We start from the raw sequence: 21,216 nt of genomic DNA, 5'->3' as shown, positions 1-21,216 counted from the left end.
GCGGCCGGCGGCGACGGGCGGCGATCGGTGGCGGCGACCCGCGGCCGGCGACGGCAATCGGAGGCCGGCGGCGGCGACGTGGTGGCCGGCGGCAGCGACGGGCGGCCGGCTGCGGGCGGCAAAGCGGCGGCGGCGACCGGCGGCGGCCAGCAGCGGCGACCGACAGCGGCGACTGGCGGCCGACGGTGGTAACCGGCGATCAACTTTCTCTCTCACGGAAAATATTTTCCCTCCCATGGGCAATTTTGCCTTCACTTTGGGGGAAAATTTCCTCTTTGTGAAAAGAGAAAATCATTTTCCTCAAAACAATGAAGGATTTGGGGGTGGGGAAGGAAAATGTTTTTCCACGGAAAATGTTTTTCGCCCCCGAACACCGGAAAATGCGAAAAATATTTCCCGGGAAAATATTTTTCCGCAAACGAACGGAGCCTAAGAGCGCTTCTCTTCTACCGACAATTCCATGGAAAGTGACGACTGATGGGAGGGGACGGGACGTGCAAAGACTTGCAACTCCCAAAACTTGGCACCCGATGTCCGGCGAAAATTATTCAGCCTTCGAGTGAGCGAGACTTCCAAAGACTTACATGTCCCAAGTCTTGGCACCCGATGACTTTTCTTCTCATGACAAATCAGCACTACACTTTGGTCCTAAGCAAGACCTTAAACTACTTCGTCTTGACGTAAAACACCGGGTCTTGACGTAAAACACTGGGTTTTACCTAAGGTGAGAGAAGAAAAACTATCCTCCAATTTTGGGAGAGATGACGTGTGCGCATATCTAGACATTAAAATAAGCGTCCACAAGCACATTGTCCCCTCGTCTGGCAATGCAAACTGAAGCGGACAAAGCTCGCGAAGGCCCATGTCGTCCAAAAAGACTTACATGTCCCAAGTCTTTGGCACCCGATGACTTTTCTTCTCATGACAAATCAGCACTACACTTTGGTCCCAAGTAAGACCTTAAACTACTTCGTCTTGACGTAAAACACGGTCTTGACGTAAAACATCATCGTTTTTCACCTAAGGTGCAGAGGTAAGAAAACTATCCTCCAATTTAGGAAGCCAGCATGCAGATATCGGGCACGTTAAAATATAAGCAAATGCATCCATGAAGCGCGATGTCCCCGCAATGCAAACAGACAAGCCGCTTGAGGCCCATGTCAGAATGGACAATAATTTATGTCTAAAAAAATTGTTCGTTAATTTTTATAAGTAATACAAATGATCTATTTCTAAAAAAATATTTTATAAATTATTCATTTTCTGCGAAACAAACACACATTTTTCTGCCTTCGTCAATATTCTTATTTGGACGCCGAATCTCAAACCGAACCCAGATGATACCTTCCAGTTTGTATTTACTGAGGAGGAGGTCTATTGCACAATGATGGTTTTAATTTGAACTCGAATGGTGTCCTCCAACGTTTCACGTGGACCAACCGCACTCGAGGGCGGAACCTGAATATGACAGCGCAGATGGATAATTGTGATGGGTATTCGCATTGTGTGGTGCTCATCGAAGTTGCGACATAAATAATTCCCCCTGCCTGTGGATGCTTGAAAGGATTTGTGCCGAAATATCCTCAGTATTGGGCAATGTCGGACTGGTCGGGTGGGTGCGTGAGGAAGACGCCGCTGGATTGCCGGCAAGGAGAAGGGTTTTTGAAATACCTGGGCGCGAAGCTGCCAGACACGCAGCATTCATGGTATAACAAAGATGATGAATCTTGAAGAGTGCGAGAAGGTCTGCTTGAGAAACTGCTCTTGCACTGCGTATTCGAACATGGACATCAGCACTGGATGCATACTTTGGTCTGGTGACCTGATAGATATAAGAGATTATGCTGAAAATGGGCAAGGTATTTACATAAGGCTGGCTGCCTCTATATTGGGTAAGGATTCGATAACCATACTAGAAGACTTGAGCCTCTAGTGCTTATGATAATCATCCTTTGTAAATGCATGTGTTAACATTGTAAATCATTTAGTTGCTAATCCATTTCCAAGTATGATGTCTGATGCTGATTGATCTGGACTTATGTTCACTATGCAGCGGCATATAGAGGCTCAAAAGGGAGAAGACGAGTTTAGATGATAGTTTCACCGGTATTATGTTCAGGATTACTCCTCATTGGCCTATGCCCGATCTCGAATATCTAAAAGAAAAAGAGGAAGAAGAGGAAAAGCAGAGAAGGTTAAAAAATTTTAAGATTCCAATAAGTTTTTACCACACCCCAAAATCATCAAGAATGGGGATGACACGACCGTCTTTCTAACCGAAAGACGCAGTCTCAAACACAACCAAAGAACCAACTCCAAAAAATCCCCACGATAGTGCTCTCGCTCTAATGATCACTAACCGGGAAACCTAAAAAGATTGGGAAAGAGAGGGTGAACAACCACAGTTCAGTGACTAATACGTATCTTTTAAGTAGATCGAGCAATCACTATGCATTTATACATAAAACAATACCAGAAACTCATAATCCACGAGTTGTTTTATTTCAACAAACTTTTATACAACTCAGAAATACTCTTTTAATCCATAATCTCAATCAAATATCAATGGTCAAGTCCATTAATCAATCTCATTGATAACAACATCAATGATATATTCCAATGATCAATCTCATTCATAACAACGTCAATAATCCATTCCATTGATCAATCTATTGCTCAATATTAAACCATGATCACGACAGAACAACTGGTGATAAGGCAATCAAGATTCCCCATTCTCAAGATCTCCACCTACAAGGCTAGCGGGCATACCCAACAAACCCTTAACTGGGTTCATAGTCATATTGACCATCAAATAATCGTCCTCCAACACTAGAAATAAAATCTAAAATTTGTATTACAAAATGGTTTCATAAATCAAAATATATAATCTTTTTGCAATATATCATATCCTCTGAAAACATTTTTTGTAAAGCATTTCTCATAATGTTTCAGAACTCATTTCACGAATTAAATTCACAAATCGATATGTAAAACATTTGGTAACGTCTTTCATAAAACGTTTCTCAAATCATCTTAGAATTTATTCCATAAATCAGTTCGTGACGTAATACATATATATGCCTTCACAATATCTTTCTTAAAACATTCTCAAATTGTTCTCAAATATTAAAAGGTAGTAATAGCTCGATTCAAACTTTTATGCAACTAACATGCTTTAATAACTTATAGGATACTCAAGTCATTATCATTTTCAAGACAAGAGTTTACAAATCCATAGAAGAGATAGCACCACTCATCAGGGATCGCCTACTACTAAACAACAAGGATCACTCAACCTGTCGAACTCATTGTCTTATCAAATAAGTGAGAAACAACGTTAAAATTGAATAAAACGCTACATCAACTATGACTCAGGTTAAACTAAACTTAATTGCTAACAAAATGACTCCTACGCACTAAGAAATCCCACACCCAAAGTGATTATTCAAACTTAAACGGAGGACAAAACTAACATGCAAAAACTTAAAATTCTCACTTCAGCCAAATCATTGCTCTAAAGTGACTCCCATCAAACCCACAGCTCCACAAAGCTATAATTCACCATTTCCAAGAAATCTCAAAGCTCACGGTTCGATTTGCACAAAACTTCAAATATACAACCTAACTTCGAAAACTACCTAGATTGACAAACGAGTAATGCGACCACTTACCGGACCTTGCAATACGTAATTAATCTGGCTTGACAAAACTTCCGTAGCATACACGGAACCTCTCTTTTCCCTCTCTCTTCTTCTTCTTCTTACTTTTTCCCCTTTTCTTTCCTTCCCCTTTCATCGCGCGAGCTCTCGGTCTCCTTTTTGCTGAGCGTGCCTTATTTTCTCGCTTATTGACTTTTCAACCTTTTTTTTTCTTTTTCTTTTTGCTTTTCCCTCTTTTTGACTTTTCAAATCGATATTTTTACAGTTTTGGCCTCTGAGAATGCGTTTTAATGATTTTTCACTTAAACTGTCGCCACTTGAGCGCCGCTTGGAACCAAATAGAGGGAATTAGTTTTCTTCTGCAGTAGTTTGAGAGTATCTCTGCGCTATCTGCATGAATAACAGACTACTTATACATTTTTCATGCATGGATTTTGGAAAGAAAAAGAAAACTTTGAACCTAGACTCTTTTGGCTCAAGAAAGACTTGAACCGGAAGTATCTTTCCGTAGTATCAACTGAATTCTTGTTATTTAAGGAAACCATTCCGCATTCTTATCCTCATGTCCCAATAAGCTGGGACAGTGAGGCTTTGGACCATTCTCTAAAAGGTATTAACATGATTTATACCAAAAGACTTCATAAGATTTATGGATGCTTTTTATCGTTCAAGAAAGTTACTAAGGTAGATCAAACTGCAAAATTTTGCCAAAATATTGCAGGGTATATTGGAATATGGGAAAGAATTAGCAGTGAAGAGGCTTTCAAAAAGTTCTCGACAGGGACTCAGATAATTTCAGGGATGATGTACTATGTATATCCAAACTTCAGCACCGGAATCTGGTAATGCTTTTAGGGTGCTGCATTCAAGAAGAAGAAAGGATGCTGATTTATGAGTACATGCCAAACAAAAGCTTGGATTCCTTCATATTAGGTAGGCTCCTTAAAATTCGGCCTTCCTGACCACAAGCATAACCTACTTGGCCATGTACATAACTGTAACCCAACTAACACTCAGCTATACAAATTCCTGTCACTTTCGCAGCATACATTTATATTGTTTTGGTTTTTTCCCCCTTCAGACATGGAGACTGTCCTAGGAGATGATATTTTGTGAACTGATTGATTAATTAATTGCAGACTCGTGCAACAAATCAGAAGTGCTACGATCAATCCATGTCACTCTATTATGTGTGCAACAAAGTCCCGACGACAGGCCTAATATGTCAACAGTCGTTCTGCTGTTGAGTAGCGACTTAGCATTGCCTCTGCCCTAAAGAGCCTGGTTTCTTCAATTAAAGAGATCTGTCTGGCATTGAATACTCATCAAACAAGCGGTCATTTCTTCAAACAATGCAATGACAGTTGCTTTACTAGAGTGTCGATAAAATTCAAAGGCTCCATTCATCAAAATTCTTAGTTTTTTTCTATCACAGCTTTAATTACAATGATCCTGCACTTAAACAGTTTAGATCTACAGATTGGAAGAGATTTATTCGCAGTTTCAATGTAAATAACATTTCATTAGAGAGAAGGAGCACATAACAGGCCCCTTAAACAGATGTAGTACTTGTGTTCCCCTCCTGTTCCTTTGGTACCGGAAATAGTATTCCTGCTATAAGTGAGTTCTGTCCATCAAGGCTGATTTATTGAGGATCTTGCAAGTTGGGGCATCTCAAATCAAAATGCCTGTATGTAACAATGAGCCCAAGCCCAGCCCAGATACCCCTGAAATTCTGGCCATAAAAAGCTCCACCGCATGAAATTTTGACAAAAAAAAAGAAAGAAGAAGAAAAGAAAGGTACGGAGCAACCGAGAAGAAAGGAAAGGCAAGAGGAAGGTGACTGAACCCTATTATTCTTCTAATCCGAATAATATTCAGACTAGAGCACAATTTTAAAATTATGTAAAATTTGAATTGCTATGCCTGATTTTTGAATTGTTAAGCTAAGGAATTCTATGAAAATGGTAGATAAGGGCGTTGTGGAGCCGTGGGGTTTGTTGAGAGTTGATTTGAAGTAACGGATTGGTCGGAGCAAAATTCTAAAGTTTTGCACTCAAACTCGACGTTGCGGATAGGTTTGAATATCCGCTTTGGACGAGAGTTTTGTTAGCGCATAGCAATCGTTATGTAAGGAAATAAGTTTGGTTTAGCCAATTCGTAGTTGAGGTAGCGTTTTACTCTGCATTTGATATAGTTTTTTGATTAATTGATAAGAATTCAAATGCGTCAACTTAAGTTAACTACCTTAGGTTGGTTTTCGGCTTACCCAAGTGAGTAGTAATATATTTTCTTGGAGTTTGTGATCTCATGTTTCAAAAGTGATATTTTATAAGTTACGAAACAGCTTTTTTATTACATAAAAATTTACTACTCTTCGATTATTTGAGAATTGTTTGAGAAACGTTTTATGGAATGTGTCACACCCCGAAACCTACAAGGATAAGGGTATAGCACGGCCATCCTTCCACCCGAATGACCCAACCTCAAACCATACCCAAAAATCCAACTCCCAAAAGTCCCTATTGATATCGTTCTCGCTTTATTGGCCACTAATCGAGGAACCTGAAAAGATTGGGAAAGAGGGGGATTAACAACCATTACCCAATAAGTAGTGTGTATCTCTTCTAAGCAAATCAAGCATCCATCATGCACTTTACAAAACAATATCAAAACTCAATTATTTCAATTCCAGTATATAATACACATATAATATAAGAATGAGTTATATCATTATAACATAACCGTATACATATTAAAAAACATTCATTAAATTAATAATATCATAACAAACATCAATGGTCCAGTCCATTGATCAATCTCATCAATTCACACGTCAATGATCCATTTCATTGACTATTCTCTTACTCAATATCAATCCATGGTTACGACACAACGCCTTATGACAAAGCGACCAAGATTCCCCTTGACAAAGTCTCTATCTACTATTAGCCGGTGGCTCGGCCTAAAACCATTATCCACAATTTCAAATCCAAAAATCATGTCATAAATCACAATATGTTTTCGAAACCATTTCATAAACCATATTCAATAATAAGTATGTAACCTTTCGCAACACATTTCTTAAAAGGATTGTCAAATCATTCACAAATACTAAGACGTAGTAAATACCTGATCCGGATTTTTATGCAACAAACATGCTTTTTCATAATCCCTAATATATTGAATTTCTATCTCTTTTAAGTCATGATTTTACAAATTCATAGAAGAGATAGCATCATTCACCTGAAAATGCCCAAACCAATCAACGTATAGCTAAACGAGCCAACAATCTCGTAATCCTAACAATTAAATGAGAATCGACGTCAAAACCAAGTAAAATACTATAACAACTACGAATCAGCTAAACTACGCTTAAACGCTAACAAAACAATTCCTATGCGCCAAAAAAATCTCTTACTCAAAGCGATTATTCAAACCTAAACATATCGAGGAACTCATGTGAAACTCTAAAATTCTCACTCCGACCAAACCGTCACTATAAAATGACTCCTGACAAACCCATGGCTCCACAATGCCATAATCCATCATTTCCATGAAATCCTAAAGCTCAACAACTCAAAATTAAGACTTCGCAGCTCGAATTTCACAAAACTTCGAAATTGTGGCATAATTCCGAAAACTACTCCGATTAGGTGCGTGACTAGCCTTACTGGACATTACGATACTATTGTGACCTGCCCGTTCCGATCGGGGGGGAAGAATAGTATAGGTATAGGTCTAGAGGTATTTTGTCAATGGATATGAGTATCGATTGGTTCGTTCAAAATACAAACCAAAAGGCTCATCTATCCAAGGACGGAAGCGCTCCCAAGCCTCATACCTCACATGACGTTAGTTTCTAATCTACGCGTTCAATTGGAGTCGCCACTAGCTATAATCAGGAGTTAGCTAGAAATCTTAATCGAACGCGGGAGTATCATCTCAATAGGTGCATAACCAGAGATTTTAAGGATCGGGAACTTGATTACACTAGTCATCTAACTAGTACCCTTTCGATACCTAAACTTGACCATTTGCTAACTAACAAGTCAGGGCAGTCTATCAAAGGTCCTAATATTCATCCTATCCATGCTAAAATGGAAAATAACAACCATATATTAAAAATGCGCAACCAAATAATCATAATAGAAATAAATAATCAGCGACATAATATCGTCCCTAAAAAAAAGAAGGAAATCAAAAGCTTATGGTAAAGCCCTAATGGCTTGTTCAAATTTTGGGAGCGCAATTTTCGAAGGTTTTCACATTTTTTCTATTTTATACTAAGTCTAGAATAAAATTAATACTAAGATCTAATGAAATTAACCCAAAAACTAATTTCTAAACCTTTCCTAATTTTTCTGAATTTTTCGGAATATTTCTGAATTACTATTATTATTCTTAATATTTTTTAAAAAATTTTAATATATATTTTTTTATTCAGGATAAAAAAGGACTTCGGACCGGGTCAGGGGACGCGGTCCGATTCAGCAATCCGACCCGCCTCCGGATCAGGCATTTTGTCAAACAGACGGCAGGCGAGTTCAAACAAGGGCTTAAGATTGAGATTCAGTGCGATTTTTGACTCAAACGTGATATGTAAAGATCTAAACGGCCATATTTCACCACAAATATGTCTCATTTTACAATGAAACACTAAAAATCAGCACAACCAGATTCGACGTTCTAAGCCTATGTTGTTTCTTTGAGACATTTTATCGAGCAGGTGCTGTGCCACTAGAGCAGGCGCTTCGGATTCAAGTTTTATGAAATTTTCGACTTAGACGTGATAAATTATGCTCTAAAGAAACCTCATTAGTCACAAAATAGCGTTGGTTTCGAACAGATTCGTCAGTGGAGCTCGGCACCCTAAACTTGGCCAAAACAGGGTAAAAACAGGGGACTTCCGAGCGATTTACCCAGTTTCGAAGCTTGCGGGAACAATGAACAATGGCTGGCAGGTAAGGGCTTCCACAAGAACAACGATGACTCAGATGAACCTCCGACGGCGACCGGCCACAGCCCAGGGCCGGCGAGGGCGTCACGGCCCTCACCGGCCGCCGGCGGAGGCAAGGGTCGCCCTCGCCGGCGAGGGCGAGGGCTGGACCCTGCGCCGCCCGGGCGAGGCCGACCTCGTCGTCGCGACCGACGGTGAGGCTCGGCCTCTCGATCTGGGCGAAGCCGCCTCGCCCAGGCGGCGAGGGTCCAGCCTTGCCCTCGCCGGCGAGGGCGACCCTCGCCTCCTCCGGGCGGCCGGGCGAGGGTCGTGACGCCCTCGCCGGCCCGGGGCTGTGGCCGGTCGCTGGCGGCCGGCCCCGCCCCGCCCAGGGAAGAACAACACAAAAATAAGAAAAGAAAAAAAAGAAAAAGAAGAAAAAAAACTGATTCTCAAAATTGTGCCGAGAAACAAGAAGGAACTTTTTTTTACTTCTTGTTTCTCTTCAAAACTGTTTCTCGGCACAAATTTTTGCAAAAATGTGCCGAGGAACAAAAAGTTTACCAAACGCATTTCTGTTCCCAAACTATTTCTGGGAACAAAAGAACAGAAATTTTCACTATTTGGCACGTTACCAAACGGGCCCTAAGCATCCACAACAACATCATTGACAATCCTCATAACCAAATCCATAATTGATATCACAAATCAATTTACAAAACAAAGTATACAATCTTTCACAACTCAACTCATCTACGAGAATACCTTTTGCAATTCATTTCATAAACACTTCTTATACTTTTCAAATAACATGTGAGGTAGTAAATGCTTGATCTGAAGTTTTGCATCAAATATGCCATTAACATCACTTTTCCTCTTCGGCCAAATCACATTTTGCACATGATATGTCTCGTACTTTTCATTTTCAAATATGAGTTTACAAACTCAAAGAAGAGATAGCGCCACTCATCTAAAATACCCAAAAACCAAACAACGTGCTCACTCGAAGTGATTACTCAAGCCTAAACACAACACGAAACTCACATGCGAAACCCTAAAATCGTCACTCTGACCAAGCCGTTGCTCTAAACTGATTCCCATTAAACCCATGGCTCCACAACGCCATAATCCACCGTTACAAACCTTACGATCTAACTCTGAAAACTACTCCGATTGAATGAACAAAGGGCGCAAGCACTTACCGAGCGCTACGCTACGTAGTTGATCCAACTCGACGAAGCATCTGCAGTGTGTATGCAAAATCCCTCTTCTTTCTTTAATATTTTTTCTTCTGTTTTTCTTTTCTTTCTTCTTTTCCTCTATTTTCTTCTTTCTTGGTCATGCGTTTTTCTCTCCCCGTAGCTTTTCTTTTCCCCTTTATAAACTGAACATCCCACCTTTTCTTTTCTTTTTTTCTTTTTTTCCCTTTTTGACTTAGTCAAATCTCATATTTTACAATGCGCAAGCATGATTAGATATTTGAGCATGAGTTTGGTCAATAGAATAGACTATTAACATATGATTTTAGATTTGAGATTAGTTAATGGAATTGACCATTAACTTATGATTTGATAGAGATTAATTAATGGGCTTGACCATTGATGTTTGAATAGTTATGGTGGTTTTAACGAGTATTTCTGAGCTGTATAAAGGTTTGTTGAAATTAAACAACTTATATTTGATTTGATATATATATGTTATATCTTGGGTTTGGGTTATGAGTTTCTGATATAACTTGGTAAATATGAAGGTAAATATGAATAGTGAGTGCTCGATCTGTTTAGAAGAGAAGCACTGCTCCCTGAGCTATGGTTGCTCATCTCCCTTTCCTTCCAAATCTTTTCATGCTCCTTAGTCAACAGCCAGTAGAGAGGGCGATAACAACAGGGGCTTTTGAAAGTTAGATTTTTTTTTTTTATGGATTGAGGTTGCGTCATTTGGGTGAAAAGATTGATGGCCGTGTCACTACCCCTATTCCCTTAGGATTTGGGGTGTGACATTGTCGGGTTAGAACACTGCTTGCAATACTACTAAACTCTCCATTGCAACATTACGAGGACATGTGAGGATTTAAATGGCCAAAATGGAGATTTCAAGATGCAAAAAAGCTTGTAAGAGCCACATGACAATAAAGCTCCAGCTCTATTGTTTTATAACGATCATAATCAACCATAACTCCACTGAGCTCGTATCGAGCTTCCTATTTCTTGATGAGGACAAATTCGATCATAACTCAATTATGCAATGAAGCTCAAACATTGTTTCTTTTGCACTTACAAATCACTAGTGCAGATTTTCAGCGAAGAATCACAAGAAACAAATTGAACCTCGTGTCTGAAAGCTATCGAGCTTCCATTGCAGAGACCGTAACATCATTTAGTGAATCGAGATCAGGTCTGTAACGAGGCGTTTCTGGGATTTTCTTAGTCCGTATATAAGAGAAAGCTGGCTGCTTTGGAGAAGGTAGAATTAAAAGCTCATTCGTGAGCATCGTCAATACTCCTGACATAGTTGGCCTATCAGCTGCAATCTCTTGAACACAGAGAAGAGCCACATTAATATGTCTCATCACTGTGCCATCCGATTCGCGATGTTCCAACACCAAATCCACCAAGCAGAAAGCTCTGTCTTCTTGCCACAGTTGCCAAGCCTGAAAAGCAAGAGCCGGGGATGTGTTATGTTGTCAATACAATGCTAAGCAACACCTTGTGGAATAACCAAAGTAGAGGAGCCAAAAAAGGATAAAGATAAAAGCACAAAGATGCTTCTTTCTTTTTGTACGAGCGCAAAGCTTCTTACATATCCAAGAAGATTCATTCAATCAGTCTGATAAAAGCCAGTATTCTTTTTGCCACTTATTATCTCCAGAAGCAGCACTCCGAAGCTAGACACATCTGACTTTATCGAGACGACTCCCTCCAAGGCATACTCCGGAGACATATAGCCACTAGATATCAATCAATGGGGTCAGGTTCTTTGATTACCACAAGAGATTCTATAGAGCAACCCAAAACAATGCAAAACATGTATAGTCAATGACAGGTCTATAAATGCCTAGTTAGGGAAGTATTGCACTTACTATGTCCCTACAATTCGATTTGTGTTTGCCTCAGACTCATTTCCACCGAACATCTTTGCTAGGCCAAAATCAGATATCTTGGGGTTCATATCACTATCCAACAGAATGTTGCTAGCCTTGAGGTCTCTGTGGACAATGCGCAATCTGGAGTGTTGATGAAGATAAATAAGCCCTTGAGCGATTCCTTCAACAATGTGTGCACGTGTTTCCCAATTTAGGAGATGTCGTTTGGCTTGATCTGTTTCGATTTGATATTACTAAGACTTGTAATTTTGAATGAAACGACATAAAACGTAAATTAAGTCATGATGAATAATCCTGAGGGGAGCTAAACAGCTCACCGAAGAGGAAGGAATCTAAGCTTTTGTTGGGCATGTATTCGTAGATTAGAATCTTTTTATCTCGCTCTAAGCAGCAGCCCAGGAGTCTAACAAGGTTCTTGTGTTGCAGCTTGGCTATGAGCATTGTTTCATTTCTCAACTCTAACATTCCTTGAGCAGACTTCTTGGAGAGCCTCTTCACTGCTACATGTTTCCCGTTCAGTAATTTACCCTGAAGAGAATTCACTTGCATAGGCTTTAGTAATGAGAACTAGCAATTTTGAAATGGAATTTGCGAGACAATAAAAGTTACTACCTTGTAAACTGGTCCAAAACCTCCTTCTCCAAGCTTGTTCGAATTTGAGAAGTTTTCTGTCGCAGCTGTTACACTTGAAAAGCTAAACAAAGGCAACCAAGCATCCTCCGATTTCTTTTCATTTCCAATTCCTTTTTGCGAAGTTCCATCAGTACTAGCAGCAATGCTCATGTCCACATCGAACAGTAAAATGTCCCGAGTCGGTCCCATTTTACCTGTTCATAAAAGCCACATAATGCCTTTTATACCTTGAGAGGCCACAACACAGTAAAAAGGGAAAAAAGGACCAGAGGACTTGCCCTTCTGTTTCTTTTTCCATCGGCAACACAGATGTAGGTGCTTAGGACTAGAGCAACAAGAGGAACAACAGAAGCTAGGGCTATCTTTAGTGTTTTGTTAATCCCTGAAAACTTGCATTTGAAGGAAGTAGTAAGTCTTCTGCAGAAAAGTAACATACTATATCAACAAAATTTGAATAATGCTTCTACCTCGGGAGTTTTGGAGCTCATAAGCGGCAAGTTTGATGTATATTGTTTTACTGTCAGGATCATCTTAAGATAGCTGCCTTAGATTTAAGAGGTCTCCGTGCCAAAGCAAACACCTGCCACTGCCACTGCCATTATAAGCATATGCAGTGCAAGAACAATCACCTGAGCAGGCTGATTTACATGCTTCAGTGGATATTCTTTCCAAGGTATTGTAATAGAGTGGAAATGTCACATGGTCAATCTTGAGGAATCCATCCTTGTCACCATTTCCATATCCCATTTCTTCACACTGCAATGGCATTCTCCTCGCACACCCTGTAGTTTTATCATATTGTGGCGACTTCTCCGCATCTGAGGGCCTAAATCCAAGCAGTCACAAGAAGAAGGAACAGTTCTGTTGTTGCATCTGCTGAATGAACCGCAGAACATGAAGACATCACATTCGTCCCTTGGTTGACTCCAAAACAGACCCCAATGCTTCGACGTCTCTAGCCAGGTAGTTTGTCTAACCTGTCCAGACAGGTGCATAACTAATCTTGTACTTGTATTAGCAACCGAAGTATTAAGCAAATATTTTAAATAACTCTCATTCCGATTGCTAATAAAGCTGAAATTGAAAATGTTGTTGAATGTCATCTCAGGAACAAGAGAGAATTTATGTGAATCTCTATCCCAAAGCCCACTAGTCCAGTATTTCTCACCACCTTTCAGGATAACAAACTCATCCGGGCTTTGGGAATCTATTCTCAGGGAGAAATCTCCTGGGCTAGGGTCCGTGGCGTTCTTCCACGACGTGAGCGCCCATACCTTTCCAGCAGTTCTACTGTATCCAAGATTCATTCCAGGCAGAAAAGTATCGGAAGGATAATCAAAACTCTGCCACAGAATTGCTTCCGAGCTCTCCTCCCTCGATACAAGATTTCCCGAATCCAACAGGGTCGCGCTGATGCTCCCACTGACGGAATTATCGCTCACCTGGTAGGTTATTCTGCCATCCAGGATCACAAGATTGGCTCGGTCTATTGCAAGAGCAGGAGCGGAGGTGGTGGGAGGCTGATCTCTGTTACCCACCCAGACATGGGTTCTTTCCTCAATCTTCTTGTACCATATTCCGAGGTATGTATGAGAAGAATTTCCTGGGGAAAAGAAACCCAACTCAAATACCCCACCAGAAGATACTAGAGTGTCTAACCTGGTGAGACTCTGTCCCGTCGAAATTGTGCTCGTTGCAGCAGCAAGAACAACAGAGAATCGAATGCAATGGCACGAGAACATCAACAAGGACAGGAGGATCAGTTTCGTAGTAGGCATATTCATGTTGCATGGTGAATCCATTGAACTACTTGCAGTTCAGGCTGATAACGTTTCGGGTATTGCCAAAGAAACTAAGAGGACTTTCTTTTCTACTGACAATTCCATGGAAAGTGATGACTGATAGGAGGGAGACGCGCAAAGACTTGCGAGTCAAATTTTGGCACCCGATGTTGACTTTTCTTCTGGTGACAAATCAATGGATGCCCTACACATCCGACGAATATCAATTAGCCTTCGCGAGAGACGTCCAAAGACTTGCAAGTCCCAAGTCTTGGCACCCGATGACTTTTCTTCTGATGACAAATCAGCACTACACAAAATTATGTCCTAGGAATATCATTTGGGCTCTCAAAATGATTTTAGAAAATAGTTTCCTAAAATGATCGCTTATATCCTTATAATAATTAATCAAATGAAACATATTATATTATGAATAACAATTTATGTCTAAAACTCCATTTGACAGCTCAGATAAATAATTGTGATGGGTCCTCACTGTGTAGTGCTTATGGAAGTTGCGACGTTAATAATTCCCCTGCCTGTGGATGCTTGAAGGATCTGTGACGAAATATCCTCAGTATTGGACAATGTTGGACTGGTCGGGTGGGTGCGTGAGGAAGACGCCGCTGGATTGCCGGCAAGGAGAAGGGTTTTTGAAATACCCGGGCACGAAGTTGCCAGACACACAGCATTCATGGTATAACAAAGACAATGAATCTTGAAGAATGCGAGAAGGTCTGATTGAAAAACTGCCCTTGCACTGCGTATTCGAACATGGACATTAGTGGTGGCAGCACCGGCTGCATACTTTGGTTCGGTGACCTGATAGATATCAGAGATTATGCTGACAATGGGCAATATATTTACATGAGGCTGGCTGCCTCTGAATTAGGTAAGGATTCCTTTGTCTTACTAGAAGACTCGAGCCTCTGGTGCTTATGATAATTATCCTTTGTAAATGCATGTATTAACATTGTAAATCATTTCGCTGCTAATCCATTTCTGAGTTTGATGTCTGATGCTGATTGATCTGGATTTGTGGTCACTATGCAGCGGCATATAGAAGCTCAAAAGGGAAAAGACGAGCTTAGATCATAGTTATCCCGGTATTATATTGAGGATTACTCCTCATTGGCCTATGCCTGGTCTTGAATATCTTAAAGAAAAAGAGGAAGAAGAGGAAAAGCAGAGAAGGTTAGAATTTTTTAAGATTCCAGTAAGTTTTGGCTCGTGTGAATGTGTTTTAATGATTTTTCACTTACACTGTCGCCACATGAGTGTCGCTTGGAACCAAATAGAAGGAATTAGTTTTCTTCTGCAGTAGTTTGAGAGTATCTCTGCGCTATCTGCATGAATAACAGACTACTTATACATCTTTCGTTCATGAATTTTGGAAAGAAAAAGAAAACTTTCAACCTAGACTTTTTTGTCTCAAGAAAGACTTGAACCGGAAGTATCTTTCCATAGAATCAACTGAATTCTTGTTATTTAAGGAAAACATTCTGCATTCTTATTCTCATGTCCCAATAAGCCGGGACAGTGAGGCTTTGGACCAGTCTAAAAGGTATTAACATGATTTATACCAAAAGACTACCTAGCATGTATGGATGCTTTTTATCGCTTAAGAAAATTACTAAGGTAGATCAAACCGCAAAATTTTGCCAAAATATTGCGGGGTATATTGGAATATGGAAAAGAAATAGAAGGGAAGAGGCTTTCAAAAAGTTCTCGACATGGACTCGAAAATTTCAAGAATAAAGTACTATGTATATCGAAACTTCAGCACCAGAACCTGGTAATGCTTGCTGCATTCAAGAAGAAGAAAGGATGCTGATTATGAGTACATGCCAAACAAAAGCTTGGATTACTTCATATTTGGTAGGCTCCTTAAAACCTTTAGAAACTCAAACTTGATGAGGCCTATGTAAGCTCAGACAGGCTTATTAGTGATAAACCTCTGACATGTCCATCACCAAATTTAGCTCCTAGATTTCTGTCTAGAAGGCTAGCGTCATACTAGAAGTGCACAATTTCCACTGGCAGCACAACTGACTGACTTGCATGAGAAAACATGTGCTGATCAAAAGCGAAGGACATCATTGGAATGGCAGAAGCGAGTTCAGATTATAAATGCAATTGCCCAGGGGTTGTTATATCTTCACCAAGATTCCAGATTGAGGATCATCCATAGAGATCTGAAAGCTAGCAACATCCTACTAGATCACGAGATGAACACAAACATCTCAGATTTTGGCATGGCTAAAGGTTTTGGAGCAGATGAAAGTGAAGGAAATACTAACCGAGTTGTCGGGACATAGTAAGAACTTGTGCTTGTAAAAAAAATTTCTTTTGACTTACAGCGTACAAAAATTGTGAATCAACTCGAATGCATAAAGCAGTGGTTACATGTCTCCAGTGTATGCAATCGATGGCCTGTTCTCTATAAAATCCGATCGATTCAGCTTCAGTGTATTGGTGCTAGAGATTGTAAGTGGGAGGCGAAACAGAAAATTCAGCCATCCTGATCACAAGCATAACCTACTTGGCCATGTACATATTCATAACCCGACCAACCCTCTGTTATACAAATTCCTGTCATTTTCGCAGCATACATTTATATTGTTTTGGTTTTTTCCCCCTCCAGACATGGAGACTGGCCTAGGAGATGAAATTTTGTGAACTGATTGATTAATCAATTGGAGACTCGTGGAACAAATCAGAAGTGCTAAGATCAATCCATGTCACTCTATTATGTGTGCAACAAAGTCCCGACGACGGGCCTAATATGTCAACAGTAGTTCTGCTGTTGAGTAGCGCCATAGCATTGCCTCCACCTAAAGAGCCCGGCTTCTTCAATAAAAGAGATCTGTCTGACATGGAATACTCATCGAACAAGCAGGACCTTCCTCCAAACAATGCAATGACAGTTACTAGAAAATTCGAAGGCTCCATTCATCAAAATGCTTAGTTGTTTTGATCACAGCTATACTTCCAGTGATCTTGCAATTAAATAGTTGACATTCACAGACTGGAAGAGATTTATTCGCAGTTTCAATGTAAATAAGCATTTCATTTGAGAGAGAACGAGCACATAACAAACCCCTTTGAACAGTTGTAATTGTGTTTCCCCTGTTCCTTCGGAACAGAAGTAGTGTTGCTGCTATAAGTTGGTACTGTCTATCAAGGCTGATTAATTGAGGTCCTTGCAAGTTGTGGCATCTCAAGTCAAAATGCCTATATATGTGAGGTTAGATCATTGCTTGCAATACTACTCAGGTCTCCATTGCGACATTCGAAGACACATGGGGGCTAAATGGCCATGTTGAGATTTCAGAACACAAAAAAGCGTGAAGTGCCACATGACAATAGAAAGCTCCAGCTCTATTATTTTTATAATGATCATAATCAACCGTAACTCAATTGAGCTCATATCAACTTCCTGTTTCTTTTCGATAAAAAAAAAAAACTTCCTGTTTCTTGATGAAGACAAATTCCACCTTAATTCAATTACGCAATACAGCTTAAATCTTTTTTCTTTTGCACTTGCAAATCACAAGTGCAGCCCTTCAGCGAAGAATCACATGAAACAAGATGACTCTCATGTCTGAAAAGCTATCGAGCTTCCATTAAAGAGACCGTAACATCATTTACTGAATTGTGATCAGATCTGTAAAGAGGCGCTTCTGGGATTTTCTTAGTCCTTATATGTGAGAAAGCTGGCTGCTTTGGAGAAGGTAGAATTAAAAGCTCATTCGTAAGCATCTTCAATACTTCTGACATAGTTGGCCTATCAGCTGCAATCTCTTGAACGCACAGAAGAGCCACATTAATATGTCTCATCAGCGTACTATACGATTCGCTATGTTCTAACACCAAATCCACCAAGCAGAGAGCTCTGTCTTCTTGCCACAGTTGCCAAGCCTGAAAAGCAAGAGACGGGGATGTGTTAATCTTGTCAAAACAATGCTAAGTAAGAGCTACGTTGTGATGAAACAAAAAAGGAAGCTGATCCGAATCCAATAGCCAAACTAGAGGAGCAAAAAAGGACAAAGATTAAAGTGTAAAGATGCTTCTTTCTTTTTGTACAAGTGCAAAGCTTCTTACGTATCCAAGAAGATTCATTGAATCAGTCTGATAAAAGCCAGTATTCTTTTTGCCGCTTATTATCTCCAGAAGCAGCACTCCGAAGCTAAACACATCCGACTTTATGGAGACCACTCCCTCCAAGGCATACTCCGGAGACATATAACCACTACATATCAATCAATTGGGGTCAGGTTCTTTAATTACCACAAGAGATTCCATAGAGCACCCCAAGAGCAACTTGCTTTGCAAAACATGTATAGTCAATGACAGGTCTATAAATGCTTAGTTAGGTAAATATTGCACTTACTATGTCCCTACAATTCGATTTGTGTTTGCCTCGGACTCATTTCCGCTGAACATCTTTGCTAGGCCGAAATCAGATATCTTGGGGTTCATATCACTATCCAATAGAATGTTGCTAGCCTTGAGGTCTCTGTGGACAATGCGCAATCTGGAGTGTTGATGAAGATAAATAAGCCCTTGAGCGATTCCTTCAATAATGTGTCCACGCTTTTCCCAATTTAGGAGAAGTCGTTTTGCTTGATCTGTTCCAATTGTATATTACTAAGACATTATTCTGAATGAATTAGCATAGAAAGTTAAATTGACTCATAAACGCATATTCCTGAGAGAAGCAAAACAGCCCACCAAAGAGGAAGGAATCTAAGCTTTTGTTGGGCATGTCTTCGTAGATTAGAATCTTTTCATCTCGCTCCAAGCAGCAGCCCAGGAGTCTAACAAGGTTCTTGTGTTGTAGCTTGGCTATAAGCATTGTTTCATTTCTCAACTCTAACATCCCTTGAGCAGACTTCTTGGAGAGTCTCTTCACTGCTACATGTTTCCCGTTCAGTAATTTACCCTGGAGAGGATTCACATGAATAGGCTTTAGTAATGTGAACTTGCTGTGTCGAAATGGAATTTGCAAGAGGATAAAACTCGCTACCATGTAAACTGGTCCAAAACCTCCCTCTCCAAGCTTGTTTGAATTTGAGAAGTTTTGTGTCGCAGAAGTTACACTTGAAAAGCTAAACAAAGGCAACCAAGCATCCTTTGCGTTCTTTTCATTTCCAATTCCTTTTTGAGAAGTTTCATCTGTACGAGCAGCAATGCTCATGTCCACATCAAACAGTAAAATGTCCTGAGTCGGTCCCATTTTACCTGTTCATCAAAGCCACATACTGCATTTTGCACCTTGAGAGACCCCAAAAAAATAAAAAGGGAAAAAAGGATCAGAGAACTTGCCCTTCTGTTCCTTTTTCCATCGGCAACAGATGTAGGTGGTTAGGACGAGGGCAACGAGAGGAACAACAGAAGCTAGGGCTATCTTTAGTGTTTTGTTAATCCCTGAAAACATGCATTTGGAGAAAGTGGAAGTCTTCTGCAGAAAAGTAAAATAATATATCAACAGGATTGAATAATGCTTCTACCTTGGGAGTTTTGCAGCTTCTTTTTTGGGAGCTCGTAAGCGGCAAGTTTGATGTATATTGTATTACTGTCAAGATCATCTTCAGACGGCTGCTTTAGATTTAAGAGGTCTCCGTGCCACAGGAAACACCTGCCAGTGCCAGCACCAGTGGCACTGCCATCATAAGCATATGCTGTGCAAGAACAATCACCTGAGCAGGCTGATATACATGCTTCAGTGGATATTCTGTTCGAGGTATTGTAATACAGCGGAAATCTCACATTGTCCATCCTGAGGAACCCGTCCTTATCACCATTTCCATATCCCATTTGCTCACACTGCAACGGTGTTCTCCTCACACACCCTGCAGATGTATCATGCTGTTGCCACTTCTCTGGATCTGAGGGTTTAAATCCATCCAAGCAACCACAATAATTATCAGTTCTGGAGCTGCATCTGCTGAATGAGCCACAGACCCTGTAGACATCACAATTGTCCCGTGGCTGAGCCCAAAACAGATTCCATGCCTTATTAGTCTCTAGCCAGGTTTGTTGTCTAATCTGTCCAGACAGGTCCATAACTAAATTTGTACTTGTATTTCTAAACGAACTATAAAGCGAATATGTGAAATAGACCTCATTGGGATTGCTAATGAAGCTGTAATTGAAAATGTAGTTTAATCTCATCTCAGGAACAAGAGAAAACGTTTGTGCATCTCTATCCCAAGGCCCACTAGTCCAATATTTCTCACTACCTTTCACAATAACAAACTCATCTGGGCTTTCGGAATCTATCATCAGGGAGGAATCGCCAGGGCTAGGGTCCACGGCACTTTTCCACGAAGTCAGCGCCCATACCTTTCCAGTCTTTCTGCTGTATCCAACCTTCATTCCAGGCAGAAAAGTATGAGAAGGTTCATCAAAACTCTGCCACAGAATTGCTTCCGAGCCATCCTCCCTCAATACAAAATTTCCCGAATCCAACAGCGCTGCGCTGACGTTTCCACTGACGGAATTATTGCTCACCTGGTAGGTTATTCTGCCATCCAGGATCACCAGATTAGCTCGGTCTATGGCAAGAGAAGGAGCGGAGGTGGTGAGAGGCTGATCTCGGTTACCCACCCAGACAACGGTTCTTTCCTCAATCTTCTTGTACCATATTCCAAGGTATGTGTAAGAAGAATTTCCCGGGAAAAAGAAACCCAACTCAAATACCCCACCAGAAGATACTAGAGTGTCTGGCTTGGTGAGACTCTGTCCCGCTGAAATCGTGCTTGCTGCAGCAGCAAGAACAACAGAGAATTGAATGCAATGACACGAGAACATCCACGAGGACAGGAGGATCAGCTTCATAGTCGGGTATTGCCAAAGATGCACAGAGGATTTTTCTTCTGGTGACAATTCCATGGAAAGAGATGAATGATGGATCCAAGAATTCGTAAGTCCTAAGTCATGGCACCCGTGCCAAGTCAATAAATGCACACTCTATAATATTACGTCCCTGCAAATATTATTTGGCCTTCGAGTGAGAGACGTCCAAAGACCTGCATGTTCAAGTCTTGGCAGCCGATAGACTTTTCTTCTAGTGACAATGAGAAACCAACGGAT

The 21,216-nt window shown here is 40.6% G+C and overlaps 1 protein-coding gene, 1 long non-coding RNA gene and 1 pseudogene across 3 annotated transcripts; 1 reads left to right on the top strand and 2 right to left on the bottom strand.

Annotated features, from left to right (window-relative positions):
* Positions 1 to 10,730: 10,730 nt before the first annotated feature.
* On the bottom strand, positions 10,731 to 14,309 carry LOC115665949 (receptor-like serine/threonine-protein kinase SD1-8; annotated as a pseudogene).
* Positions 14,310 to 14,577: 268 nt separating this feature from the next.
* On the top strand, positions 14,578 to 16,729 carry LOC130138271 (uncharacterized). The gene is made up of 2 exons (XR_008816671.1): positions 14,578 to 16,435; positions 16,518 to 16,729. It is a non-coding gene; the product is annotated as an uncharacterized LOC130138271 (long non-coding RNA).
* Positions 16,730 to 17,471: 742 nt separating this feature from the next.
* LOC115663890 (receptor-like serine/threonine-protein kinase SD1-8) lies at positions 17,472 to 21,152 on the bottom strand. 2 transcript variants are annotated; one of them, XM_056311861.1, is made up of 7 exons: positions 19,632 to 21,148; positions 19,447 to 19,548; positions 19,148 to 19,362; positions 18,853 to 19,063; positions 18,512 to 18,749; positions 18,223 to 18,370; positions 17,472 to 18,039 (listed from the first exon to the last, which is right to left on the bottom strand). In XM_056311861.1, exons 1-7 carry the CDS (start codon positions 21,013 to 21,015, stop codon positions 17,731 to 17,733), a joined length of 2,607 nt encoding a protein of 868 aa, XP_056167836.1. In that variant the 5' UTR covers positions 21,016 to 21,148; the 3' UTR covers positions 17,472 to 17,730. The 2 variants fall into 2 exon arrangements, with proteins under 2 accessions (XP_056167836.1, XP_056167837.1); XM_056311862.1 differs by lacking the exon at positions 18,223 to 18,370 and having other exon boundaries at positions 17,843 to 18,039; positions 19,632 to 21,152.
* Positions 21,153 to 21,216: the final 64 nt, after the last annotated feature.

The sequence above is a fragment of the Syzygium oleosum genome, unplaced genomic scaffold (assembly GCF_021117445.2).
Source record: "Syzygium oleosum isolate NSW1041296 unplaced genomic scaffold, Sole_v2.1 Sole_v2.05, whole genome shotgun sequence".
Taxonomy (NCBI): Eukaryota; Viridiplantae; Streptophyta; class Magnoliopsida; order Myrtales; family Myrtaceae; genus Syzygium; species Syzygium oleosum.
This window is presented reverse-complemented; position numbering and strand designations above follow the sequence as displayed.

Coding starts and splice junctions, on each gene's coding strand:
- LOC115663890 (XM_056311861.1), bottom strand. CDS start 21,015: ATGGAATTGTCACCAGAAGAAAAATCCTCTGTGCATCTTTGGCAATAC. Junction 19,549..19,631: donor GAAGCTGCAAAACTCCCAAG/GTAGAAGCATTA, acceptor GCATGTTTTCAG/GGATTAACAAAACACTAAAG. Junction 19,064..19,147: donor GTTTTGGACCAGTTTACATG/GTAGCGAGTTTT, acceptor AATCCTCTCCAG/GGTAAATTACTGAACGGGAA.